We start from the raw sequence: 27072 nt of genomic DNA on the forward strand, positions 1-27072 counted from the left end.
AGGTATAGTAGGTAGCTGGATAGAGTAGAAGAGATGTGCGCCATCAAGGAAATTTGAATGAATATGTTTTACTACAGTATTTAGATACCATCCGTCTTGATCGTTCAACATCCTCACCAGACGATTGCAGCCCAGTTCAATGGAGTTGTTTTGATAGTCGAGCCCCTTGTGCCGCGCCCTCCTATCGCTGTAAATCAGCCTCCCTAGGCGCTGCAGCCCCACCCCCAGCAGCTGTTCACCTGCTGCCACAGCAGCTCCGGTGCCTGGGCTTCCAGTGACCTTGACTCTCTTCCAACACTCACCAGCAAACCCCCCCCAGAGGCGTGACCGCAACGTCATTCAGACCGTCAGCCTTCTCACCCTCTCTTCTCTTCTCCCCTCCTAATCAATCGCTTCATCACTCAACCTCGCCGCCTCACCTCCTCCCCCCTTCCGCCCCGCGCCTCTCAGCCAGCAAAAAAAAAAAAAGAATAAATACCCTCGACAATCTTCCAAAGAAGCCGCCGCACCTTATCATGGACACCAATATGGAAGATGTCGGGCGAGGGCCGACCGACGTGGCGCCGGTGCACACGGAGCCCGCGACGAGATCGACGCTGGAACAGTGGATTGAGAATCTGATGAACTGCAAACAGCTGTCCGAGGCCGACGTCCAGCGGCTGTGCGACATGGTGAGCATCCGGCGATGCGGGAGAATGGCGAACGCGAGGAGAGGGAATCGTCGTTGCCCGATTTTTTTTCCATTTGGGCTCTGTTGCCTCCCGATTCCTCGGTTCTTTTGTGTGGTGGTTTCGGTTGGGCAGAGCTTGGTTGATGCTGACTTTTTCTGGTGTCTGCCGTCTAGGGTCGAGAAGTCGTCCAGGATGAATCAAATGTGCAGCCAGTGGTACGTCTCGCCGTCTCTTCCTCGCTGCTGGCGATTGCGTTGCGGTGATGGGAAGGGATTGCTGACCGCGAGGTGTCTCTGCAGAAATGCCCCGTCACAGTCTGTGGCGATATCCACGGCCAGTTCCACGACCTGATGGAGCTGTTCAAGATTGGCGGCCCCAGCCCCGACACCAACTATCTCTTCATGGGTACGGACAGACGCGATCTCTCTGCTGCTTTGCTTGCTTCGTTCTTAACTCCATCCGGCGGCTCGTTTTTGGCTGACGACGAAATCGTGACCCTCCCGCAGGTGACTACGTCGACAGAGGCTACTACTCGGTCGAGACGGTGTCGCTCCTCGTCGCCCTCAAGATCCGCTACCCGCAACGCATCACGATCCTGCGCGGCAACCACGAGTCGCGCCAGATCACACAGGTGTACGGCTTCTACGACGAGTGCCTCCGCAAGTACGGCAACGCAAACGTGTGGAAGATATTCACCGACTTCTTCGACTACCTGCCCCTGACGGCCCTGATCGAGAACCAGATCTTCTGCCTCCACGGCGGCCTGTCCCCCAGCATCGACACACTAGATAACATCAGGGCCCTCGATCGAGTCCAGGAGGTCCCCCACGAGGGCCCCATGTGCGACCTGCTGTGGTCCGACCCCGACGACCGCTGCGGCTGGGGCATCTCTCCCCGCGGTGCGGGGTACACCTTTGGCCAGGACATCTCGGAGGCCTTCAACCACAACAACGGCCTGACGCTGGTGGCGCGTGCGCATCAGCTCGTCATGGAGGGATACAACTGGTCTCAGGACCGCAACGTGGTGACCATCTTTTCTGGTGCGTCTTTTTTCTCGCCTTCTCCTTTTCTTTTCTTTGTATATGGAGGGCCCACGGGGGCCCCCATCTGTCTCGTGCCTCATTACCCTTTTCATCACCGTACGTGTATGACCTTTGCGCTGACATTGCCATGCCTCGACAGCTCCAAACTACTGCTACCGATGCGGTAACCAAGCCGCCATAATGGAGATTGACGAGCATCTGAAATATACCTTGTGAGCCACCATCATCTATCCCCCCCCCCCCTGCTGGCCCTACCCCACGCCAAGAGTCAATTGTCGGACATCCCACAGATGCTAACCAAAGCAATAGCCTGCAATTCGATCCGTGTCCGAGAGCCGGAGAACCAATGGTTTCTAGACGTACGTTTTGCAGTTTCCCCCCCAACACTTGAGCTCTGTCGCTGACTTGCATCTTTCCAGGCACACCTGATTACTTCCTCTAATCTAGCACCAACGTTGTCCATCCACCCAAGTTATCGCTGTAAAGGGCTGTTTGCAAGAGGGTCTATAGCTGTTAGAGCCCACGAAGCCGGGCATCTACAAAATAATGTACGATTAATCCTACTGCCGGTCCGCGCCCACGCCGTGACGAGTCTGAATGTGAAGAGTTGCCCAAGTGCGCCGCGCCATGGGGACAGAAGACGGAACAGGGATGATGCTATGGGGGGGTTGAGGGGATGATTTTAGATGGCCGGACCCAGGAGCCGTTTGAGATGGGAATGTGATACCAGCTACGAGTTTTGCATGCCCTTTTTCTCGCCTGGCCACATGTGTCATGAGGCACCTTTATCACAAGACTGAAGCCTGTGCTAACGAGCTATAGAGGACATGGAAACGACAACTGTTTTGAAACAATCTATTATCTATTCGTTCGATGCAATGACACATTATCTGAAGATTGAGGGAGGAGTTTTCATCTGCCGAACCACTTGGCTCCAAACCAACCATTAAAAAGACCCCCTGCTTTCCGACTGTCCCATGATGACGCTCTGTCTATTATAACCCATCGCTTCATGATTGATGTCTTTTGTCTAATATTCCCCGCGCACACTGACATATATACAGATCTTCAGGTGAGATTCAGCATCCACGTCTTCTCACTCTTTTTTCTGGGTGGAATCTATCGAGCCGTCGCCTGCAGCTCAATCTTGTGTTCCAGCTGCGAGTCCCGCGACGAGTTGTTCATTGCCCGCTCAGACACATTGCCTGGAAGCTCCTCGTCAAACACGCGCCCGTCACCCTCACCACCATTCACGCCATTGACGTAGTGTCCAGGCGAGCTGCTCCCGTCGGGAATATGGAAGCGCTTATCGAACCGCGACAGGGCATACGTGAAGATGACGATGAGCTCAATGGCATAGTTGAAGCAGTAGAAGCACGCCTTGTGATGGAACCACCGTGGCTGGCTGACGGGGACACGGTAGTAGGCGACGCCGGCGCGAAAGGCGGCGCCGAGGGTGAGCAGGCTCGCGCTGAAGAGCATGAGGAAGAGCTTGTACCGCATGCTTCCGGCGCCAAACTTTTCGATGCGCTGCCTTCGGGGGATGATGAAGCAGAGGGCGACGACGGGGATGGGGAGGAAGGCGAGGAAGGCAAAGTAGGTGACGGCGACGACCTGGACGTCGTGGGTCTTGTCGATGGCGGCCTGGTCGAGGGTGTAGGCGGCGTAGACGACGGAGGTGATGAGCATGACGAGACAGGCGGCGACGGAGGCGTACAATGAGCGGAAGACGATGCGGACGGGGGTGCTCCAGCCCAGATGGGGGTGGTAGGCGCGCAGGATGCGCAGGACGAGGATGAGGTTGACGACGAAGATGAGGAGGACGCCGGCGGAGGCGAGGATCTGGGCGGCGAGGCCGATCTGGCCGTCGGTCGGGTAGCAGGCCCAGACGATGCGCATGACGTTTGCGCTGATGCGGGCCATGGAGAAGCCGAAGAAGAGGCCGGAGAGGACGAACTTGTGGCCGCGGCGGCGGTTGCGCTGGAAGATTGTCATGTTGAGGGCGGCGGAGGCGATGAAGAGGGTGAGGATGACGGCGGAGATGGGGATGTCGGGGATGGGGGAGGGCTGGAGGCCTAGGGAGGCGTATTTGGGGGGGTAGGGGGGGCTCTATCGAAAGTTCTCATGTTAGCTGGTTGTTTAAGTTGGTGGGTTAGGGAGGGTGATGATGGTGATGGTGATGGTGATGGTGATGTTGGTGTTGAGAGGATAGGGGAGGGGGGTTGGTGTTGACGTACGAGATGGGACGGCATCTGGCCGCTTTGGCCGCTTGAAGCCATGTTTTCAACGACTTCCTCTCTTTCTTTTTCTCCTTCGATGAGGGTTGGTAATAGTCTAGTGTTGTTGGTGTTGAAGGTCGTTTCGGCGTACAAGACGTTGGGCGATATGTGTGTAAGTCGGGCACCCGAATCACACCACCACGACGATGAACCACGCTGGAAACAGCAGCAGTCGGCAAAACTGGTGACTCGCTCAAGGATAACTCGACACAGACTATTCGAGAAGCTCTGGTGAGATAAAAGAGATTGAACACTAGCAGATTCTCAGTGCAGGGAATCCAAGGAACGAGCTTCGTGTAAATGTTGCTTAGACTCAAGATGGGAGAAAAAGTAACAGATGATGCCGGGCTAATCCAAGTATATGTATACTAGAAAAATGAGAAGAAAAATCCTTCCATCTAATCGATCAAGAGAAGAAAAAGAACAAGGAAGAAGAAAAGAAAACAACTTCCGTCATTGTACATTAGCTGCTCCCATTATCAAACGGCACTCTCTTGATGAGGGAGGGTAGTATTCGCCTGCCTGCCTGCTGCTTTGCTTGCCTCCGCAGCTCAGCTCAGCTCAGCCCGCACCTCGGACAATAATGTCGCGACAAAAGCCGTCACCGAAACCGACGACATGATTCTTCTTCCCCTGTCACACTCCATCTAGTAGGCATCTGTTCAAGCATAAGATGGAAACAGGGCAAGTGGAAGGGTGTGGTTGGGCTGGTCAGGCGCCCGGGATGATGGGCAAAGATCGGTGCTCGCACTTTGTTCAAGATCCGCCCATCTGGCCTAGTGGAGAGCGTAGCAGATTGTCGTTGTCTTTTCCTCGTTTCTTGGACGTCAAGCAGTCTAAGCTCCCTGTGTGAGAGGGGCCGGCTGTTTCCTTTCAGGGGTAGCAATTGGAAAGGCTAAGTCGATAGCCTATTTTCTGAGTTCTTGCTTGTTGCTTCGCTTGTGATGGATGGGCAACAACCAGGTGTAAGTCTCGCTTGATTCTATGAGGATGAACACGATGCCAAGATATACGCTTGCAAGGACTGTGTGAACTACAAGGCCGCATATATGTACACTCAGATACAGATATTGTCTTCTCATCATCAATCTGCATCACCATCCTTATATATGCTAATTCAAGCAAAACATTCAAAGTGCATCAACAGCATCAACTCACAATCGTGTCCATCTCGCTGCTCCTACAGGATCGGAGGTCGGAAAGTCGGAGCTTAAGCATCGGCGCGAATCTCGCTCTTCCGGGCCGACCTTGCATTATGTAAGCGGTGCCTTTGTGACTTGGTGTATCAAATGGCTCCGATACGTACCTAGGTAATCGGCCAGCTGGGTCGTTAAACAAGGTACATACAGCGGACGAAAGCGTAAATACATGCCGGAGTTTAACGATGAACAATGACAGGAAGAAGATTCCAGGCTGGTGGAGTTTGTTTGTTTTTTTTTCATGTGTGGTGATTTCGTACTTCTGGTGGTTGATGGGCGCTTTGCTTTGCTTTGGAAGTAAGGGATTATTAACGACAGAAGGGCGAGAAACAGATGGATGTTGGTCTGCTGAGTTAGCTGCCTCCTATTGATGATGCCGGTTGCAACGTCAGTTCACGTAGGTATGCTTGTAAGAGGCGGGTAAAGGGGAGTGTGTGTAATAAGCTGTTGAGATTGCTGATTACGGTTCTGAAGGTGCAGTCTCTGGTCAGGCACATTTGATCTTGTAAAGAGTAATGCTATTTGAACCGTACCATATTGCTATTTGGACCGTAGTGGTCTGTGCCACAGATAGAGGGACACCACCAAGTGGTAAGGTCCACGCCCACACGCCAAACCACAGTGTAGCACACTGGCGGTCATTACCGTCAAGGAGAGTTCACCAGAAGAAGGGCATAAGGGCTACTGACGCCGGCTGGGTGGCCGGGACGACCTCTAGCTGTGGCCGCGAATTCATGAACAACTGGGATAAGGCCCTGCTGCCTCTGCCGCTGCTGCTGCTGCTGCCGCAACCGTAGACAATAACGAGGGCAAGGCGCCGCCGCCCTCTATCTCATGCTGTGATAGACTGAAGGGTTATAAGCCCTGGTCCGTGATGAGGCTGAAGAAACGGCTGAACCGACTAAGTCGTGGTGTTGTTGTGTAGGCTACCGGCCTTGCCACTATTCCACACTGTAAACGGGTGTGCAGCTGTGGTAGAAGTGGTGTGGGCATAACAATTTTAGTACAGGCATGGACCACTACGGTCCAAATAGCAATATGGTACGGTTCAAATAGCATTACTCCTTGTAAATACGATAGTAGATCTAGATCTAGCGGATATATATAGATCTACTGGTGTCTACCTAGGTAGATATGAAAGAGTGGCACAAGTGAAACCACTATTAGGTAGACATGGAGAAGGAAGGCTACGGAGTCATTTCAGCCTCTTTCGTCCAACTTGTATTAGTCTTGGACATTGTCATGTGTGACTCTCTTTCATATCAATCACAGGTCAGATTACCCTCCACACCTCACCCTAGACCTCTCGAGAAATCTTTGTCTTCTAAAGCTCTGTCTTTGTCTTCTAACTATCTCCATGACAGTTCATCAGGACAAGTCTCTACCAGTCAAGTGAGCAAGTGCCTTTATAGATGTGTCGTGCTCAGCACTAAACTACCTATGTAGCAGCCAGACAGTCCAAGAACCACTTCCTAAAGTATAAGACTAATGACTCTTTATCTAAAATAATGGCACATCTCGGCCCCAAGTCATCATATATCAGCTTTGCTAGTCTTGAAGGCAAATGGTAGCCACTCACTACATTCAACTGGTATATGTGGGCTGCTGTTGGTGTAAATTTTGCTTAAGAAGATCACGTCATTCTCTAAACGAACCAGATAACAATGCTGTAACTGCCGGGCATCAGTTTATCTCTTCTAATCTTGAACATGATCTGTGAGCTTAAGCTGCGACTTTATTATCAAAGTTTATTATATGACCTATACCACGTCTTCGATCGGGCCCAGCATCCGTAATCAAGATGAACCTCACTAGTAGTCAACCCCTGAATCGCCTTTCGGACAACAACCGCCTCATATACAACCAAAAGACAGCACCTAAGCTATCAAGCAGACACACACAAACGATTCCGTTCAAGTTCTCTCCCCTGAGCTCGGAAAAACCCATCGTTCCGCACCCATCTGCCAGCCCAAGTGCCACTCGCCCGTCGTCACCACCCCCCTGGCCCGCGCTCACAGCCGCCACCACCTGCCAGCCAGCCCAGCCCAAGCCCAAAGGGTATATATATCAAAAGTCCGGAACTGTCTGTCGGAAGGCGGGCAGCAGCTGGGTAGGTTGAGCGGTATATCGCAATCTTGATACCCGAGGCTGGTGGCCAGTGAAGGCGTCGATTCGATAACCGTTCGCTGCCCGTCTTTTTGCTTTTTTTGCTGATTCTTTGTTCACCCTTTTGACATGGAACAAACTACTCTGCCTGATATCGATCGATCCTTTTTTTTTCTATTCCAAAAAGAAAGAAATGCGGGCGTATTGCGTTGTTCCTCTTCATACTGAAGCGGGTGACTGAGGCTGTGGCTTACCTACCTATGTGAGGGAGGAGGGAGGAGGGAGAGTGGTGTGTGTGTGTGCTTTGCGGAACAAACAAATTGCGCGCTGTCTCAGTGATTTCACTTCAGCCGGTGACTTGGGGTTTGAGAACAACTTTACTTTGTGAGATCAAAGACTAGACAGGCAAACCTTTTGCAGGCCTTTGAGCTGCGATATCGTGACGGCGACGAACCCCTTGAAGTCATCTTCGCTTCCGCTTTCTCGTCTTGTGTTTGTTTGTCTGGAGATGCTCGTCTCTCCCGCGATGGCTAATGATATTGGAAAAATTGTCTTCCGTTGAATTCAACTGTCTCGAGGCAGTTGGGTCTTGGATCTCGTCATTGCGATACAATAGCTGATGGACGAAAGGTTGATTTCGCTTGTTCTGATACCAACATACTATGTCTCCGAGACTGTTTACTTTGGCGCCAACTAAATCAACACACAGATCCAGGTAAGCTTCTCACCTTTTCTGATGGCCACTTTCGTCTCACCGTTGATACAGAGAGCCATCCACCTTTTGTTGAGACTGGTGGTTCGAGAGCTACCTCAACGAGGTTGGCCCTACAAGAGCTTCAAAGTCCATGGGCCTAAAGCCATCCGCACTTCGATTCAGCACAGTTCCATCCAGAATGCTAATGTTTGATATTTGCCATAGGCTCCGAGTACCGATCCCCTGCCGACAGATTTCATACCCGATCCCGCGATACCCGCCTCTCTCTTCCTCGTCTTGAATAGCCTAATGTGCCACCCTGGAGCCCGAGTGATGGCCATGGAGTACTGGATACCCGCAGAATGACTGTGTAGATTTTATGGCTAGCGGAATGTCAGAAGTTGGAAGAGAGACGAGATACACTTTTTGGGAGTGGCTGCAGCGGCCTTCAGCTCGGTCACTATGGACAACTCTCTCGTCGATGGCTACACAAGAGGAGCTCTTGAATGGGTATAGCTTTGGTCGGTTCTGGCAAGGGAGATTAGAAAAGTGTCCGATATCTTCCAGTTGTGAGCGATATCTCGCCGACTAGGTGCATGCAATTGGCGCTGCAGTTTCTCGTAGAGCTCCACCTGAATGAAGAGGACGTCTTGAAGTCTTACAGGGAGAGACGATGAACGCATGGGAGGGAAGATGGATTCCACACAGGAGGTCTTCTGGCGAAGCAGGCAGTTTACGAACGAGACCCTGTCCACAAAGTCGTCTCTGGAGTTGTCCATACATTACTTGTAGAGATGGGCTACAGTCATGATGACTTCAAAGGTTCAAAGAAGATTGCTCAACAAAGTATTGTACCGAAACCTTCCGGCCAAAGGGCGACATGGCTAAAGTAAGAGGCAATGAAGCACAAACTCAAGGTTTCACAACAGCAAAACCAGATTGTTGATCACTTTTAACGCCACATAATAAACGTTGAGTGTTGATTCAAGATGGAGCTCAACCAAAGTTGCATACGCAAACCTTGTCTCAGTCAGAGAGATATAAGAAGCCAGCAATCCCCCCTCCTCTTCAAGATTTCAAAATAAAACACAACTTTCTTCCACCTTTTTCAAAACTGTGCTCACCACAGCGCAAAACACCCAGTGCAACACCCATTGCATCGTCAGCCTTCAACTGCAAGCACCCTTCGGCGATGCCAAGGTATCCTTCCAACTCGCCTTGGAAAGCTTTGCTTCATCGGGCCTGGGTGTAATAAGGTGCAATGGTAAGAGCCTCATCCGCAGATGAATCGATGGCTGACCACGAGTAGAGGCGATGGTTGGGTGCCTGGAATCGATTGTAAGGGGCAAATGTGAGGCGAATTGCCGCGGCTGAACGACAAGAGCATTTGGTGGTGGTTGAACGACAAGAGCATTCGGCGGTGGTTGAACGACAAGAGCATTTGGTGGTTGAACGACAAGAGCATCTGTGGCCGTCTCCCCTGGCCTGTCCCAGGTCGCTTCATCACGGGTCTTGGTTACGCCGTCTCGAAGTCTCGCCCTTACCTACGCTCCTTCAGCCCCGGGGGGTGTTATCGCCCGTTGCATAATACCCTGCGGTGGACCTAGATCTGCAAGGATGCCGGGGAGATGGTCACCGAAAGGCATGTTCCTCGCGTGCGGGTGCTCGAGTGTCAAACCCCTACGCGCGATGAAGGTGAACGCAGGTGAATCGCTTCAGCGCATCATCGTCCGATCCTGATGTTCTCCGATGGATTTGAATAGGAGCATACGTGGCCGGACCCGAAAGAAGGTGAATCATATCTGTATGGGGTGAAGTCGGAGGATAGGATACTCTGGTGGAGGCTCGCAGCGGCTCTGACGTGCAAATCGATCGTCAAATATGGGCATGCCGGACGAAACTCTCATCGGACCTCCTAGCAGCTGGTCATCGCCGAAATCCTGCTCCGAAGCCAAAGCCAAAGCCAAGCGCAGGCAGACCAAGGATCAGGGGCAATCTTCGTTTCTCTGCCGTTCATCAGATCTTAAGCAGCTTCTGGACTCGAACAACTCCCGAGACCACGTTTCGTCTCTGATCCTTGGTCTGCCTCATGGCCACGCTCCTGTTTTTCGACGTGACTTGTAACACAAAAGTACGTGCTGCATCCAAGACACAAGCGACACTGGATGATCTGTCGAAGCCGCGCAAACATCGACAGGAGAAATCATCAACCTCAGCCTGTTCCAGGCAGAGAGAGGCTCGTACCTTTTGTCTGTAAGGGCATGATCTGACCTACCTGCTTCAGACTTGGCGCTCAACGGATATTGACAAACATATAGCCTTTGTCTGCTTTCCCTCCTCTTTCACATCCAGGCTGCTTGCTTTGCGAATCAGCCGCACAACGACCTCCGCGGCCGACAACGCCAAAGAAGATTCTTCTCGTATAATCTCTACTCTCTTACACTCCGGTTTCATACACGTATCGAGAATCTCCTTTCCAGTCGCCTCAAGTGCGCTCATCTTGTCCAAACACATACCACGGTCCACCCGCGCAGAACGAAGGCTCCCCTAAGCGGCGACAAGTTTCATCAGAGCACAGTCATAGCGGCACGGGCTGCTGATGCGGTATTTCAGAAGATCAAGTTGATGAAACGATATGTAAAGGTCAAGTTTACCTAGGTACCCCAGTGTTTCCTACATGGATCAAGGTACAGAGATAAACAACTGCTGACCCTTCTCACGTTCAGACCGAGCTCTGAAAACATTTCCAGGCATCGTAAAGTCCAGCAACAAAGATTAGTCCAAATGTCTAGAACGCAAACAAAACATGTCATCACCCCTGTTTATGGCAACTCAATGGTATCAAAACTTTCCTACATCTTTCGACCTGCAAGGAGGCAGGGACGTAGTCCTTATCGCTTTTCACGAAACCGTCAACATGAGTATTACGCATCTTGCTTCATGCCCTGCTGTCACAAGCCGAGACCATATCTGTCTGGTCAATTCAGAACCCACCCGGTAACACGGCGACAATCTTAGAAAAAAAAACCTGGCGAGTTTGGCGATTCACGTTGTCATTGAAGTTGATTCATGGACGCACGTGGACTCAGAGCAATGGTGTTCTCACCCATGGACATACTAGACCTTTGGCACGTCTTCCACTTGCGTATGATATTGCAGTGATGAACAGCAACTACCTTCTGGATATATCATCTGTCTTGAAACAGCCTACCAACGCCAGCAAATGCTATGGAAGCCAAGGTCAGCTATGTGTTATGTCTTGATACGCAATCATCTCCCAAAGAACCACAGATAATCTGGGTATATGTCCTAGCCGCTGTCTTTTGATGTTGCCGAAAGTCGGGTAGGACCGCTTGTAACTTAGTGTCGGAGCCGCGTAACGAAAAACTTGAAAGCTGTGTAGAACCCGTTAAAACTACTGGGTATGCGCATGCTCTCAAGAAAGCAGCTTCATCACGTCCGCCATCCGCGTATCTTTAGACTTCTTGGCCTTGCCCTTTTCTTGAAACGCCTTGGTCACCAGGTCCCGCTTCTCCTGCTGAACATCCAGCACGCGCTCCTCGATAGTCCCCTCCATTATGAGGCGCCAGATCTTGGTCTCGCGTGTTTGGCCAAGACGGTGCACTCGATCGACAGCTTGGTCTTCAATCGCTGGTGCCCACCCTGCAAAAGTAGAATGTCAGTACGGCATCACAAGGCCTATATCTCTACACATGCTCAAAAAAGAAAAACTTACAGCTGTCGGACAAAATCACTGTATCCGCAGACACAAGGTTGAGCCCCACGCTGCACACTGCCAGGCTGGCCAGCATGATGCGCGTCTCAGAGTCGTTGTCCAGCGCGTCAATGGCTTTATCTCGCTTCTCCGCGTTCATGCTTCCGTCGATTCTGCAGTAGTTTAGTCCTGCGCCCTGGAGTTGCTTCTGGACAATGTCGAGAAACGACGTCCACTGCGAGAAGATGACAATCTTTGAGCCCTGATTCTTAAGCGTGGCTCGAATGATTTGCAACATTGCTTCCGTCTTGGAGCTTTGTTGCTCCGTATCAAAGTGCTTGTCAAAGGTACCCTCGGGAGCTGGCTCAAGTAGGTCGTCCTCCTTCAACGGGTTGCGACACATGGGACATTTGGCCTGCAGTTGAATTGCCCTGGTGATGCAGTGGCGGCAGAACACATGCTGACAGTTTGTAATCACTGGGTTTGTCGGCGTGTCGTAGCAAATGGCGCAGTCGTCTTGACTGTCGATGAACAGCCTAAGGGCTTCCTGCAGCAGCGCGCGATTCTTTTCCGTCAGGGGGACGACGTCGTATTCTTTGAGCATCTGCATAAGATCGTTAATCCGCTCTCTGCACAATGTCCAGTGATTACACCTATAACACGTCAGTGGCGGCCAAGGCATTACCGTACATTGGACAGACTCACGATTGCCTGAGTCGAAGGAGGCGCTCCAAGACATTTTGGAAGCGACCTTTCTGTCCGGTCTTCGACTTTGCTTGGTAATCCTCCAGCACGCCTCTGGCCTCGGATCTACAAGCGAGGTTAGCAGTGAGGTCCAAAGAGAATCCATGCGAGCCAGATATAGCGCGGCGGACATACAGTAGGGCATCGTATTTGGTCTTTTCTTCAGGATGAAATGTGATCCGGTGCAGGTACTCCGTCTTCTTGGGAAGCCGAAGGTCCACGAATTTCATATCTTTCTTGCGTCGTAGACAGATGTCTTGCATCAAAGATTGCAAAAGAGCTTCCGCACTACGATCACCCGACATGAGTTTGCGTGAGATTGCATTGCTGAAAATTTCGGGTTGTTCGATGCCTCCGGTGATGTGAAGGAATCTGACCAAAGACTGCAGGTCCTTGACGGAGTTGATGCTGTTGGCGGTTAGGCAACGAATCCGGCACTGTTATGACTGTGAATGACTGTAATTGATTGACTTACATGGGTGTTCCGGTCAGGACCCAACGGGATTCAGCTGCGAGCTCGCAGGCTGCCAGAGCGGCCTTGGTTTTGACGTTCCTGATCGTGTGACCTTCGTCAAGCACAACCCGCCGCCAAGGTTTCTTTTGACCCAAGAGAGTCTTGTTGCCATCGACTAGCTCTTTGGCGAGTGTGCCATAGCTGGTGATGACAACATTGTATTCCAAGAGGTTGTGATATGACCCCCGCTTGGCGCCATGGTAGACAAGGATGCTTGGCTGATGCTCCTCTTTGACGTGCCTGCGAATCTGCTGCTCCCAATTGCTCATCACACTGACGGGAGCAATGATTAGAGTTGACCCAGGGCCACCGGTAAGGATCAAGCTAATGATTTGGAGCGTCTTTCCCAGGCCCATGTCGTCGGCAAGAATGCCGCCTGAGAACAGCGATGGCGCTTTGGCAGTGATGAAATCCGAGGCGAGATTCCAGTATCGACCCTTCTTGTCACGTCTCCAGAGCTGGGTTACCGTATCCGACCCGACGGGCGGAAGCTGGGGGTTCTCCTTGGATTGCATCCAGGCGAGGCCCTTTTGCACAGATGATGAGCCCAAATCACCAAAGAACAGAGTCTAGATGAGGAGAATGTGCACAAGCATACCTGTAGCTGATATGGCAGAAGCGTAGACTTGAGCTGGCTGGGTTGGGCAGCCTGTGGCATCTTAGCCAGGTCGTCTTCGCTCAAAGCGAGCGTCTTGATAGCATCGCCGCCATTGCGGAACTCGACTGCATCGCTGGATTCGAGAATTTCTTCGAGAGATATCTCGGGAACGGGAGGCACCTGGCTTGAGGCCAAGCCACCGGCGGTAGAGACCCTTTGGGTCAGTCCGAGAGCCACCCTACGTGCTTCGGCGTCCTTTCTGGTCTGCTTGAGCTGGGTGGCCTTGACAAACTTGTCTGCCTTGAGAGCATTCTCAATTCTGGTGCGCTGTGCAGGGTCGCTTGGCCCGTAAAAGGACAGTCTGATGGGACAGTCATAGACGCCTTTCTCTCCTATAATTTGGCCTTCAACCGTAATGTCCCCAGAATCCTTGTTAAGAGTCAGTCATGACGCCAAGTGGAGGGAAGTCATGGGGCACAAACTCACGATATGGCGAGCGAGCTTGGAAACGACTGTGCGAGGCAGATGGCCTATTTGCTGGTGAAGCACATTGTCTATTCGGATTGCGTTGCTGTCATACTATTTCTGTGTTAGTCCATCTGCTGGTGGTAGTGGTGGTGAGTGCCGATGCATAGGTACCTGGTTGCTGGGTTCTCTATGGCACAAGACGACCTCGCCAGGCGAAGCATATCCGTTGTAATATCTAACGCCCACAATTTTGGCATCTTATGACGGTCAAAGTTAGTGCCAAAAGAGACAGTTGATTTGGTGGTTTTATACGAACCAAAGGTGCCATAGAGCTCCTTATCCAAGGCGTCATCGTCTTGGGTCAAGTCTAGGTAGTCTGATTCCTGCGTAGAAGTAGGATAAGAAGAGGTCTGACTCCTCTGTGAGGAGCTGGGGGCACTGAAAGATGGTCGGGACAAGGGAGCTTGTGAAGATAGAGCAGGGCGTTTCCGAACGGGCTCAGGAGATGCGCCCGTTAGGTCGATGAAGTCGACGGCGCGCTTGCCGCGAGGCATGACGGATAGTTGATGTTTGACTTGCAGAAGAGGGGATAGGCGAAAAAGAAAAGGGGGTGAACAGAGTGAAACTATGCTCAAGACTATGCTGAGAAATTGAGTGGAAAAAGATCTCTGTTGACGATTTGTGCTGCTGAAAGGGATTGAGTTTTCATTCTCTATCGATTTGCGGCTCTCAACAACTAACTGCTGAATCCACGACTTTGGCAGGCACCGCCAGTTGACCTCGCGTCCGATTTGGCAAGAGCCAGTACGAGTACGAGAGCTAAACGCGCGGTCATGTGACTTGACGAGAGCTCAGCAACAGCAGATAACCTGAGAGTTGAGTACTAGTTGTAATGCGGTCCAACGATATCTATCGTAGATGAAAATTATGGTAGTACTTAGGTACTACGTTATATAGATCAATATTATACATCCAGTCTTGAGGTTCATTCTGCGCTTCATATGGCATCGACACAGATCACAACTCATTGTGCACTCTCTCCCTGTAAATAAGGTATTATCAAACGAAATCAATGAAAGCATGACTAAGCACCTCGAGCCCCCCCATAATCCATCACCGATATCCGCCGCTCACAGAGCAATCGACTGTCCCCGATTAGGTCTAGCTGAAATCACGCCATCGATGGCTCTCCAGAACAAGAGCAGCAATATCAACGACATGCGACCGTCTTTCTCTCCTCTCCAACCTCACTCGTCTTTCTGCTCTGCAGAGGCAGACGAGCTTCTGCGGGACGAGGCGCTTCGTTCGGTACCGAAAATGCTGCGTTTCCGTCACAGAACCCGTCTCTCACGACGGTGTCTTCATCCGGTGTTGATGAACACCACAAATGCTACCCAACGAATTCCCAGAACAATCAACTAAAGCACAAACAGTCAATCTAGGAACCCAAGACCCTTGAGAAAAGCCGTCCGATCAAACGCCATATCGCCGCTGCCAGTGCATACGCCACCGTGAAGGCTCCCTACTCCTTCAACAGGCGGCCGTACGCCGAGAAGTACGAGCAGCCGGGCACATGACTTCTCCTGCCAGTCCTCTCGTCAAAGATGTGGCAGCCCTCCTTTGCGACGTTGGGAGGAGTGTACACTGGAGAGGGTCTTTGGTCAGCTCCAGCACAAGTGTCTCGGGGCCGGTTGCAGACTTACAGTGCAGCGAGACAGCGAAGTCGCTGCCGCGGTTGGACACTCGATGGAGACCAAGCTCGTCAGACATGTACGTGACTTGGTTCTCTTGGTATTTCTTCTCGGCGAGGACGGTCATGGGTCCCTCGGGCTCGTCCCTCTCTGGAAAGACGTAGCGCGTCTCCGTGAGCTCTCCGCGCAGGATCTTCATGATGCAGTGCGCATTTCCGTGGTCGTGGATGGGGCTGCCCTTTCCTGGGGACCAGACGAGTACGAGCTGGTCTCAATTGTCAGTGCCGGCTGTCACTGGGCATTGATTGGCCTCTGGCATGAGGCTGCATGGACATGACCTACCAAGTTGCTCTTGCCATTGCCCTCGTCGACGAGGTTACGAGTGTATCCTCTGCTGGCGTCGCCGAATGCATACCTGGACCAGTGCATGTCCCTGGCGTCATAGGCTTGCATCAATTCCATTAGGGTTCGCACATCGACATCCTCGGACGTCAAGCCAGACGACGGGCCAAGGACGTCCTTGAGCGCCAGTACGAGCTCTTCGAATCGATCCTGCGCGTGCGCTACGTTGCCGATGTTGTTGAGGGCACTACCACTTGACGCAACGTTGACGGCCATGATGGTTGATGATGATGTTGATTGCTATGAGGATGGGGGAGTATATGGATGGTGTGTTGTGAGAGACCTAATCAAGGAGCTTTACAGTACGATGCAACGGCTGCATTTATCAGAACCTCAAAGATACGCAACGAAGCAGCAAAGAACGACACACCGACTGGAGCGGGGATGGCCGGTGTCTCTCGTGTCTGGTCAGCTGAGCGACACCCCCGACGGATGGCTTGGACGGATAGTGCAACCCGGTGCCGGCCTGCAAAAACCCTCGTCACGTCAAGCCACGGAAAAAGGGAACGGCGAAGATCGGCCTGCATGAGCGACGGGGGCAAACGGGTACATCTGGCAACTATCGGGTGGATTACGTTTACGTCGCGCAAGTTTCGCAACACCTGGTTGGACGACAAGGCGCTAGGAGCGCACAACGGCCAGCAGAGTTGGAAGGGATACGGCCGGCGAACCGTCTGCTGACGCGCAGCCCCGATAAGGAGGGCTTGAAATGGATTGACTACGCCGGAACTGCTCGATTGCAGCGCAAGGGGAAAACGGGAGGATAAGAAGAGCAGAGACTGCCGGGTTATCGACCTTGTCACTGTGTCAATATGATTTGCGCCACTTGGAATGTCGCTGGTCTTATTTCTCAAGGTCTGCGACAGGATATTTGGGCCATCAAACGACCAGACAGACGGCAATGGACAGCTTCTGCTGATAAGAGCCACAAAGTTACCGCCAAGCGTGGGGCTTTGTGAAACCTGGTTGTATGTACCAGGCGGTAGCGTCGTGCTAAGAGGGAAAAGCTTCAAGGGAGCCATGGATGATTTTCAGGTGCTCATTGCGGTTATGCGGGTGGAAAGGGGCTGGGGCAGATCCAGAACTGCGGGCTTCTCCTTGTGTATTACGCGTTATCGCTGGACCTGCCCCTGAGCGGTTGATGATGATGGGATATCGAAATACATGAGTTGAACTGTATGAAAATCAGCTCAAAAGTAAATGGCCGTCCAGGCTTATTTGAGGTACTTCTGGGTCAAGGGTTATGAGCATGAGTAAGATCTGCGAGGTACAGAGGATGTACATATTACAGGGTCCACGGCTGGGGAACGTTCGCCGGGCTTCTCCGACATCCGTCACCGACATCCGCCTTGGTCACCGACTGGCTTGTTCAGCCGTTGAGCAGACAATCTCTTCTCATCAGGTTCTTTTATTCAGATTGTATGGTGGACATTGCGTTGCTTTTAGTGCGTAGGCACAGATGCTTTATTGAGCAGAAAATCCTGCTTCTACTCCAGCGTTTTGCAGGAAGCCGTCCGTACTCATCAATGGGCTATTACCATTTTGCGCACAGGCGCTTGTCTTTGTCTGCCTGCCGGCTTTGACTGAAGTCACATACCTACCTACTTACCAACCTATGTCAGTAATTCTAGAGACAAAATGTGCTAAAGAGATACAGAATTGCCTGGCGTGCTCTGCTTGTATCTGGAGTCAGAAGCTGATAGATCAGATTCCATAAGAGTGGTGGTCATTTAGAGGTGATCCAAGCAACCGGGTGTTTGGATGCAGCGATATAAGGGAACGGTGAGAATTCTGTGTAAGTGGCGACGTGTAACTGCCGGACGTAGTACGAGGTGCAACCTGGATCAAATGACACACAGGTGGTCAAGAAAATGTAGTGTCATCAGGTAAACCAAGAGATTCGAGAGCAGACCAAGTATGTAAGCTGTGTTACTTTAGAACAATATCATTTGGGGTTAAGTCATTGCAGGAGAGGGTCATGTTGTGTCTCTCACCAATTGCAAACCACCACGACCAGACTTCATGTTGTCAAGATACAGCCTCAATATCTTCAGCCAGTGGCAACATGGCATCTCGTCAATTGATCTCCTTTACGGTCGCCCTCTACTTTACACTCTTGCAGGCGCAGCTAAAGTCACCTGGAACAGACGGCACCCCCCAGATCCCCCTCCAGTCGCCCTCCCGCAGCATCCGCGTCCTCATCACAGCAAGAGCAGCACTGCAAACAGAGGTAGTACTACTAGTAATGCCCCGATCTTAAAGGAAAACCCGGTGAATGGATCGATGCTAGGGATATGCAAAAAGCCCACATCTCGGCCCGTCGCTCATCACGGAAACAAGGCAGCTTTTTTCTTCCAGTTGTCAGCTACTTGCTAGAGAAGATGTTCCCCGACAGCCGCTCCTGTCAAACGGCCGATGCCGAGCTTTCCCCAGATTTACTTTGGAAGGCTAGGATGTATGTACGTACGACGGCCGTAACAAGGCATGTGAATTGATGCAAGGCAGATTAGGGGGGGGAATGAATCACATCAAAGAAGACAGCAAGCTGCATGTAATCTATCGCCAGGAAAGTTGGGGAGTTGCCAATGGACGAGGCAGTTTTGCTGCATACATACACATAGGTATCAAGATGTGCAGGACAGACAGCCAATCATTTTCAGCTTCGAACATTCTACATATTACCTACCGAACAACAACTGGGGACAGAAATCGAAAGCCACATGAGAGCTGAAAGGAAGCCGTTGGTCTAGCAGAACTACTAGTAGTAGCAGGCTTAGATCGGCCTGCAGCCAGTGCATCACCCGAGAAGCGGAACTGGAATGCCAACGGCTGCAAAAAAAAAAAAAAAAAAGAGACGAGAAAAAAAATACTAATGTTTGGCCTTGATACGAGGCGCAATGACTCAAGGGTGCTTTTCTAACACCAGCTTTTTCTCTCTCTTATTATACCGGCAATCGGCGTACGTTCCGTCGCATATAGTTCTAGGCCTTTCCTCCTTGTAAGCTGGAGAAAAGAACTTGCAGGCTTGCTCACCCCCTTTCGGCTCAGCCTTTCCGAGCGACACTACGCCAACGATTTATTTTGCCCTGCCGGTGTGGACGGACATGGGATCAACGTCATAGTGCCCGAATCCCGAGAAAGCCACTTCTTGTCTATATAAATCGAGAGAGAGAGAGATCTAGTCACAGTCTTTTCACGATATACAGGGACAACCTCCAGACTCTGACCAAGTAGTCAATTCGGACAATCATAGCACTGGTTTTGCATTATCGTCGACAATTGTTTCCATTTCATCGCCAATAAGAAGTCTTCATATATATATATATACAGCCCTACATACGGGAATAGGGACTTGTATCACTTGTTGAAGCATCATGGCATCAACAACAGCCCTGCCTCCAGACAGCCAGATGTCAACCGAGAAGCCGCCAAACCCTTCCGATGACGACGACGGCAGCAGCAGCGATCCGGATGCTCAGGATCCCATACAAAACAGCAACGACAACAACAACAACAACAATAGCAGCAACAATGCTCCGAATTCTTGTCCGTCAAGAAAGCCCTGCAAAAACAATCGCGGCTGGCGGAAAATCGTCCGCAACTTTACACCATCGTATGCCGTCCCATACACACACCCTTCTTCCCTTTCTTCATCTACACACTCCTCTTCCTCTCTCATCATCCTCTTTTTTTTTTTCTACCTAATACCATTCCATCTTATATGTGTACCTATGTACTGACGGTCTTATATAGATGGTTCGCCATAAACATGGGCACGGGCATCGTCTCCATCCTGCTCTTCAACCTCCCCTGGAACGGCTACTGGCTGCACGTCATCTCGTACATCTTCTTCGCCCTCAACGTCCTCCTCTTCGTCATCTTCTGCATCATCTCCTTCTTGAGATACACGCTGTACCCTGAGATCTGGCCCGCCATGATTTCGCATCCGGCCCAATCCCTGTTCCTGGGTTGCTTCCCCATGGGCTTTGCAAGTAAGCTACATCTCTCCCTCACTTCTCCCCCCTTATTCCTCTTCCCCATCATCTCCCAGATATATCTCCTCTCTTTTCTCCTCCCTACTATATCGCATCATACATCATCTTATACATCATCTCCCCTCCATCTCCATCATCACAACAAACAGCTAATTCGTTCCCCCCCAGCAATCATCAACATGATGATCTTCGCCTGCTCCCACTGGGGCCCCGGCCTCATCTACCTCGCCTGGGCATTCTGGTGGCTCGACGCAATCATCTCCATGGCGACCTGCATCTCCATGCCCTTCATCGTCATGCACCGCCACCGCCCAGGCCTCGACAAGACCACCGCCACCCTCCTCCTCCCCATCGTCCCGGCCGTCGTCGCCGCCGCAACAGGCGGCATCGTCGCCGACGCCCTGCCCTCGCCCGGCCACGCCTACGCCACCCTCGTCGTCTCCTACGCCCTCTGGGGCATCGGCCAGGCCCTCTCCGGCTGCGTCCTCGCCCTCTACTTCCACCGCCTCACCATCCACTCCCTGCCCCCGCGCGACGTCATCGTCTCCGTCTTCCTCCCCATCGGTCCCCTCGGCCAGGGCGGCTTCGGCATCCAGCAGCTCGGCAAGGTCGCCCTCAAGGTCGTGCCCCAGACGGCCATGTTTCGCGTCTCCGGCGTCGATGCCGCCCGTGGAGCAGAGTTCCTCTACTTCCTCGGCGTCTTCTTCGGCATCGTCATGTGGGGGTTCGCGCTGGCCTGGGTCTGCTTCGCGCTCATCAGCTTGAGAACCACGCGCTCGTTCCCCTTCAACATGGGCTGGTGGGGGTTCACGTTCCCGCTGGGCGTGTGGGCGACGTGTTCGAATGCGCTGTGGCAGAATCTGAGCAGCGAGTTTTTCAAATATGTGACAACGGTGAGCCTTTTTACCATGATTTGCCTGAACTTTTTCGGAAGAGCTACGTTTCTAACCCCTTTTCCCCCACCTCAAAGATCATCAGTCTCTCGGTCGTCCTTCTCTGGATCCTCGTCAGCCTGAGGACAGTTCAGCTCATCATTACGGGCGAAATGTTCTTCGCCCCGTGCCTCAAGGATCTTCGCGAGAAAGAGGAAGCATCCGGCAGCGAAGACGGGGCAGTCTGAGCAGAGTCTGCATGTATCGCGCTGTTCCGACTACATAATGCAGTAAATAGGGGGCCTAGGAGTCAATGGCGGAACAAAAGCATCATCGGAGTTCACATGGAGTGTTTTCAACAAAGCGTTTTCTTTCTACGATAATTCATCATCGTCATCTGTTCAATCATCGTCATCATATTCTATAAGCATTCAACACATACGACAGCGCATCGTTCGGCTATGAACCACTGCCAGGAGCTGTATAGATTTTAGATTCACAATACCCTAGACAAATACTCGTAAAGTCAAGACTTCGTTGGTGATCAAGTATCTCAAGACACAAATGCTCTCAACATCGTACAAGGCTCGCTTGGCTGTCTATGTTGCCGTCATACTCAAACAAGGCTTCGCGAGAAACATCCACCCTCTACCTAAGCCATCTAGCGTACGCCCATCGGATCCTCTCCAAGGCCTTTGCTTGGATATGCACCCCCTTGACATTCGCCAGGTCCTCCAGGTCCTCCAAAAACTCCTTTTGAATGTTGTCCGGCATCAGCTTGCTGGCCAGGTTACGAAGCACGTGGACTTCGCACAGCAAAAGGCCGTGGTCCTTGTACGACAGGACGTTATTCTCTGTCGGCCTCGCCTCAGACAGGATGCGGTCAATGTTGCGCAGGATGCGGATGGCCTTGCCAGAAACTTTGCTATGGCGCCGTCCAGATCGGCCGCCAAAGATGCTACGAAGGTACTGGAACACGCCGACCGACACAAAGATGCCAGGAGTCAGGCCGACAAAGCCAAACACAAGCTCTTGGCTCTTGAGGAGCGAGTCAATGCCCGTCATGGCCACCTCGAGGTCGACCTTTGTCTTCTGAACCTGGATCAGCAGAGACCGGACAAGATCGCCGCGGATCGCACCGACAAAGGGACTCCTGAGCTCTTGTTCATACGCTCGCAGCACAGGCGTCACATCGCCTTCAGCCACCTTGGAGCGGATCTCGGCGAGTTGGGCATCGGTGATGGATGAATTGCCAACGGCGAAATGGGGCTTGTCCGAGGCAAAGTCCACAACCATTCGTTCCAAGCTCTCCCGGTCGGCCTTGAGACTGTCCCTGCTCATGATGGCGATTTCGCTCGACTCGTCGTGGCGTATCGTCTTGATGACCTTTGTCGTGGGCTCAACAACCCAGTTCAGCCAAAAGTCTCGCAGCGTGCTCCCAAAGTCCGTGATCCATTCAATAATGTCTGCCTTGCGGTTGACCAAGATCTTGAGGATGGTGGTCGAGGAGGTGATGCCGATGAGAGCCGGCAGCCAGTATCGAAGCAGAACCGGCGGCCGGCCGTTGTGGCTCGCAAGAGACTGCATAGCGTTGACATGCTGAGGAAGCGTCTTGTCAATGATTTGAATCAGGCGGCGAGCCAGCGTGCTTGGGCGATACGAGGTCATGTCCCCCTCGACGTGCACAGACAGCTCGGCGTCTTCTTCGACGCCCGCAAACACCTTTTCCTCAAAGTCGTGAATGTTGGCTTCCAAGCTGCATGCCTCCTTCAGAACCATGTCCATCAAAGCTACGCTACGCTCGACAACACCTTTGAGGTCTTCGTGATCCTGTGCTCCAGCACGCTCGTCATCATGCCCCAGCTGGAGGCCTTCGTCCATCAGCACTCCGAGGCCGCTGGCCGTCATTTCTCTCAGCTTTCGTAGCTGTGCCTGTTTATGCCTGGCCTCAGCTCGGCACAGAGCAACAGGCGAGAGCACCTTTCGCTGCAAGTTGGCAAACGAGTGCTCTCGGATGCTCTCGCGGACAACGCCATAGAACCTGCTCCATGGCTGCGATATGGTGGATCGTGTGGACTCGACAAGCTGGGCGGAAGCATCTGCCGCGGACATGAGGCGTAGTCGTGACCGGCTGGCTTGGTATATGTCGTACGACCACGCCCACAACCGCAGGGGGGATGTCTGCACCGCGTATATGCTGCTGTATGTGTAAGAGCTCAAGACTCCGTCCCAGTACCACATGTCATCGCTCAGGGGAATGATGCTGTCGACCAGCGTGTTGAGGATGGCTCCATAGACTTGGACCGTCGCTTTAGAGACCAAGAGCCACTCGATTTCGTTCTCGTACGGCGTCTTGGGCTGCGCATAGGCACCGCTGGATGCGCCATCGACCCGGTCCGCTATCGCAGGAATGCCTGATTCGTCGAGGAGAAGCTTGACACGCTCGATCGAGAGGAGGGGTTGCGAGGACGAGGTGGTGCTCAGCGAGCGAATGATGCTCATCAGATGGTCTAGGCGCGGGACATCAAACGCCTCGGCGGCGGCAAAGGCGTGTCCAGCTTCTGAAGCGCCATCTTCCGAGCCCTCTTCGGACAGGACTGGGAGCCGGTCGAGGTAGGCATCCAGTCGCCGCACTTGGCTATTGCAGAGCGCAGCAGCAGGTCAGCACACAGCCAGACGCACACCCAGAGGACAGGCAGGCATGCTGCCCTTCTGGAAGCTATGGGGAGGGGGAGGGGGGGGGGGGGGGGGGGGGGGCCTCAAACTCACTCGGCGACCAGCGACATGGTTCAGGATTGTATGAGCCGATGAAACAATCAGACAGGCGAACGGTCCGGCTGGCTCGACCAGGGCTAGGTAGGTTATCCTTGACCTTGTTGAATCTGCATCGATCTGGGCGGGAGCTGGACCAGGTGGCGGGTGGAGTCGAATCCGGAGGTGCTCGGACGAGACTCAGACCATCACACCACAAGCAGCGTTCGGGAGTGTAGCTGGCCGAGAGCAAGCGGGATTATCGATCCATTCGACGGTTGCCGGAGGAGGATGAGGAGAAGAGGAGGCGACTTGTCTGCGTGGGGCGGTTTGTGCCCGATTTTTCCTGAGAGCTCCAGAATATGGAACAACGGCGAGAAGATCGTTGGATGGGCTCGTACTCGGAGCGACAACGAACAGCTCACGTCATGCAGCGGGATAGGGGAGAAGGGGACCTTGACGCTGATGGCGAGGTCGAGATGATGGGAGGCAAGAAGAGAGGAATAGGCTGAGCACGATGATGTAGCTTCAATTGTATCTTGCTGTGTTTCGACGGGAGAACAGCTACAATTGGCTGCTGTGATGTCACTGATTTGCGGTGCTAGTAGAGGCTGATGGACGACGTTACAGCACTTGTAGGGCTGCTTCAGCTGTTGAACCGCTATAAGTCATTGGATTGGGCATATCGGCCATTTTGTAAACTTGTCGGGTTGACAGACAGCTCGCCACACAGACAACTGCAGTGTAGAGGAATACATACTTACCTACTATCTACAAGCAATACTACTGGGCTTTGATGGTAGTAATAGTATCCAGCATCAGGCTGTTGTGCAGGAGGACCCTTTGCAACAAGGCCGATCCGCCAATCGTTACATGGGTCTGGGTGAAAAGCAGCCCAAAGTGGTGCTTGGGAAGCCCCTGGCTGTAGGGAAAAGATACATGGTAAAAGTACCCATCATCTTTCATGCACGAGCAGCAGCATCTCAGGATGCCGCAGGTCAGCCCAAAGATGCCGCAATATTGTTACTATGTAGTACTACAAGTATGTGGAAGCGGTCAGGGCAGTGTCAAATGGCGAATCAGCAGAAACAGCAGATCAGATCGCAATAACGGCTAGACTGCAATTGGATCATTGTTAAGACATTTCTCGTTGCATGAGCGAGAGAGAGCGAGAAAGAGTGTGTGTGTGTGATCAAAGCAAGCCACAGCTCGTCAAGAAAGTGCTTATTAGCATCTGCCGCAATGCGAATACGAATGCGGGCATGCAGGAACGCGCCCAATCACAGCGCCTCGCTCGCCCATCTCTTCGCCTCTTTGACGCTCCAGTCCCTCTGCGAGGCTGCGCGGCCCGTCCGTCGCCCCCCGATTTGGCATGCCTGGATCAAACCACCGGCCATCCCCAGAGAGCCGGAAACTCTTGTTCCAGGTGGGCTCATTGCAGCTGCGACTCCAGTTTTCATTCATTTGCCATCTCCTGACTAGTAGTAGCCCGCCGTCTGCGAAAGAAAAAAAAGCGGCCAATGAACGCCTCCCAGCATCTGCGAAACCACCGATAAAAATCTCCCTTTGCGCCCCCCCACAAACGGCTCTCCTAATCCCGACTTGTCCTTTCACAGGCTCCTCTCCTTATCTACTTCACCTGTCGTCCTCGCCTCGATCTCGACAGGTTTCCCTTCCTTCTACTTTCTCTCAAGCACCGCACCTCTGGAGGGCAGATTTCCACGAGCATCTCAGCAATTGGCTCTTCATCATGGACGTGGCGTAAGTCAATTGCCTGTGCATCACTGCTGGCCTGGCAATTTTGCTAACCGCCAATTTGTACAGGAACGCGACATTCGGCGCGTTGAACCAGACGCAGGGCTACCTCACCGTCCTCGAGGAGGTGGGCAAATACAATGTCCACCTCAACTACTTTGAGCGCCTCTGGGCCGTACGTCTTCACCCTTTTTTCCCTCCGTTATATCAACGCGAAATCCGAACGAATAACTGACATTGCATCTTCCAGGCTTGGTACCTATACATGCAAAACGACACTCTGGCGACCGGCATCATGAGCTTCGTCATGCACGAGGTCATCTACTTTGGCCGCTGCATCCCCTTCATCATCATGGACAAGATCCCCTACTTCCACAAGTACAAGATTCAGAGCCAGAAGATGCCGACCCTCAAGGAGCAGTGGGACTGCGCCTCCATCGTCCTCATCAGCCACTTCACCGCCGAACTGCCTCAGATCTGGTTCTTCCACCCCATCGCCACCTACTTCGGCATGGACTACAGCGTTCCGTTCCCCTCGCTCTTCACCATGGCCTGGCAGATTGCCATCCTCTTCGTCATGGAGGATACCTGGCACTACTGGTTCCACCGCGCGCTTCATTACGGCCCTCTCTACAGGAGCATCCACAAGATGCACCACCTGTACTCCGCTCCCTTTGGTCTGGCCGCTGAGTATGCCTCGCCCATCGAGACCGCTCTCCTTGGCATTGGCGTCGTTGGCTCTCCCATCCTTCTCCTGGCCATAACCGGCGAGCTCCACCTGCTCACTATGTACGCCTGGATCACCCTCCGTCTCCTGCAGGCCATCGACGCCCACAGCGGCTACGACTTCCCCTGGAGCTTGCGCCACTTCCTGCCCGTCTGGGCCGGCGCCGACCACCACGACATGCACCACGAGAAGTTCATTGGCAACTACGCTTCCAGCTTCCGCTGGTGGGACTACATGCTCGACACCGAGGCCGGTGCCGAGGCCCACAAGAGGCGCCGCGAGAAGAAGCTGGCTCAGATCAAGGCCAAGAAGGCTCAGTAAACGACTCTGCGCCGTCCCCTCTGAGTGACCCTGCACCTAGGTGCTGGGAGAAGACACCATCTTTGAAACCGAATGACAAAAAAAATAAAGATGATGCACGAATGGAGACACACAAAACCACTTTTATGAAGAAAAAGAAAAGAAGGATTAGATTAATGGTCAGCTAAGGCCTAGCTGCGGCAGCCTCCGAGATGGCAATGGCATCATCACACGGCGTTGGGAGGGAGTGGCTTGAGCATCAACCTTGATTAATGTTTTGTATATATCCTTATACACGTACTTTGCGAACCCTTAGACATATACCTAATACAGCTCAACGTCAGGCCCATGGTCAGGAATCATTCCATGCCCCTTCAAGTGACGCCCTAGATGTCAATGAATTCACTGCATCAAAGAATCTGAGAACTGCAATACTGACGAAATTGTGAGTTGATCCACTCTATTATGTAAGCAGCACAGCGCTCTGGGTATTTTCGTGCCATAAATTTCGCGCCTCAAATCCACCCTCTTTCTTTTGCTTCCAACAG

General features: G+C 52.5%; 7 protein-coding genes across 7 annotated transcripts; 3 read left to right on the forward strand and 4 right to left on the reverse strand.

Annotated features, from left to right (window-relative positions):
* Window positions 1–412: 412 nt before the first annotated feature.
* On the forward strand, window positions 413–2441 carry TRIREDRAFT_74884 (uncharacterized protein). Its single transcript, XM_006962105.1, has 7 exons — window positions 413–671; window positions 845–886; window positions 971–1076; window positions 1178–1711; window positions 1854–1926; window positions 2024–2073; window positions 2134–2441. The coding sequence occupies exons 1-7, from the start codon at window positions 516–518 to the stop codon at window positions 2154–2156; spliced, it is 984 nt and encodes a 327-aa protein (XP_006962167.1). The 5' UTR covers window positions 413–515; the 3' UTR covers window positions 2157–2441.
* A 392-nt stretch (window positions 2442–2833) lies between these two features.
* On the reverse strand, window positions 2834–3820 carry TRIREDRAFT_55374 (uncharacterized protein; the record flags this gene model as incomplete). The annotated part of the gene is made up of 1 exon (XM_006962327.1): window positions 2834–3820. A coding segment is annotated over one exon (987 nt), but the record flags the coding sequence as incomplete, so codon positions are not given.
* A 7608-nt stretch (window positions 3821–11428) lies between these two features.
* Window positions 11429–14585, reverse strand: TRIREDRAFT_2369 (uncharacterized protein; the record flags this gene model as incomplete). Its single annotated transcript, XM_006961890.1, has 9 exons — window positions 11429–11655; window positions 11729–12360; window positions 12413–12517; window positions 12587–12859; window positions 12927–13492; window positions 13564–13992; window positions 14050–14142; window positions 14203–14288; window positions 14348–14585. 9 exons carry the CDS (start codon window positions 14583–14585, stop codon window positions 11429–11431), a joined length of 2649 nt encoding a protein of 882 aa, XP_006961952.1.
* A 968-nt stretch (window positions 14586–15553) lies between these two features.
* Window positions 15554–16579, reverse strand: tr43896 (uncharacterized protein; the record flags this gene model as incomplete). Its single annotated transcript, XM_006962328.1, has 3 exons — window positions 16065–16579; window positions 15735–15987; window positions 15554–15675 (listed from the first exon to the last, which is right to left on the reverse strand). Exons 1-3 carry the CDS (start codon window positions 16338–16340, stop codon window positions 15554–15556), a joined length of 651 nt encoding a protein of 216 aa, XP_006962390.1. The 5' UTR covers window positions 16341–16579.
* A 3075-nt stretch (window positions 16580–19654) lies between these two features.
* TRIREDRAFT_39637 (uncharacterized protein) lies at window positions 19655–21224 on the forward strand (the record flags this gene model as incomplete). The annotated part of the gene is made up of 4 exons (XM_006961953.1): window positions 19655–19737; window positions 19878–20116; window positions 20288–21012; window positions 21090–21224. Coding segments are annotated over 4 exons (1182 nt in total), but the record flags the coding sequence as incomplete, so codon positions are not given.
* A 289-nt stretch (window positions 21225–21513) lies between these two features.
* On the reverse strand, window positions 21514–24184 carry TRIREDRAFT_74892 (uncharacterized protein). Its single transcript, XM_006962329.1, has 2 exons — window positions 23761–24184; window positions 21514–23629 (listed from the first exon to the last, which is right to left on the reverse strand). Exons 1-2 carry the CDS (start codon window positions 23775–23777, stop codon window positions 21640–21642), a joined length of 2007 nt encoding a protein of 668 aa, XP_006962391.1. The 5' UTR covers window positions 23778–24184; the 3' UTR covers window positions 21514–21639.
* A 1280-nt stretch (window positions 24185–25464) lies between these two features.
* TRIREDRAFT_44987 (sterol desaturase-like protein) lies at window positions 25465–26811 on the forward strand. The gene is made up of 3 exons (XM_006961978.1): window positions 25465–25503; window positions 25567–25672; window positions 25748–26811. The coding sequence occupies exons 1-3, from the start codon at window positions 25493–25495 to the stop codon at window positions 26543–26545; spliced, it is 915 nt and encodes a 304-aa protein (XP_006962040.1). The 5' UTR covers window positions 25465–25492; the 3' UTR covers window positions 26546–26811.
* The last annotated feature ends 261 nt before the right edge of the window (window positions 26812–27072 follow it).

This window comes from Trichoderma reesei (genome assembly GCF_000167675.1).
Source record: "Trichoderma reesei QM6a unplaced genomic scaffold TRIREscaffold_2, whole genome shotgun sequence".
In the NCBI taxonomy this organism is placed as follows: Eukaryota; Fungi; Ascomycota; class Sordariomycetes; order Hypocreales; family Hypocreaceae; genus Trichoderma; species Trichoderma reesei.

Excerpts from the sequence above, each read along its gene's own strand:
- TRIREDRAFT_74884 (XM_006962105.1), top strand. The coding sequence starts at position 516 with ATGGACACCAATATGGAAGATGTCGGGCGAGGGCCGACCGACGTGGCG. Across the intron at positions 672-844 it reads TCCAGCGGCTGTGCGACATG|GGTCGAGAAGTCGTCCAGGA; the intron begins GTGAGCATCCGG and ends TCTGCCGTCTAG. Across the intron at positions 1,712-1,853 it reads CGTGGTGACCATCTTTTCTG|CTCCAAACTACTGCTACCGA; the intron begins GTGCGTCTTTTT and ends ATGCCTCGACAG.
- TRIREDRAFT_44987 (XM_006961978.1), top strand. Across the intron at positions 25,673-25,747 it reads ACTTTGAGCGCCTCTGGGCC|GCTTGGTACCTATACATGCA; the intron begins GTACGTCTTCAC and ends TGCATCTTCCAG.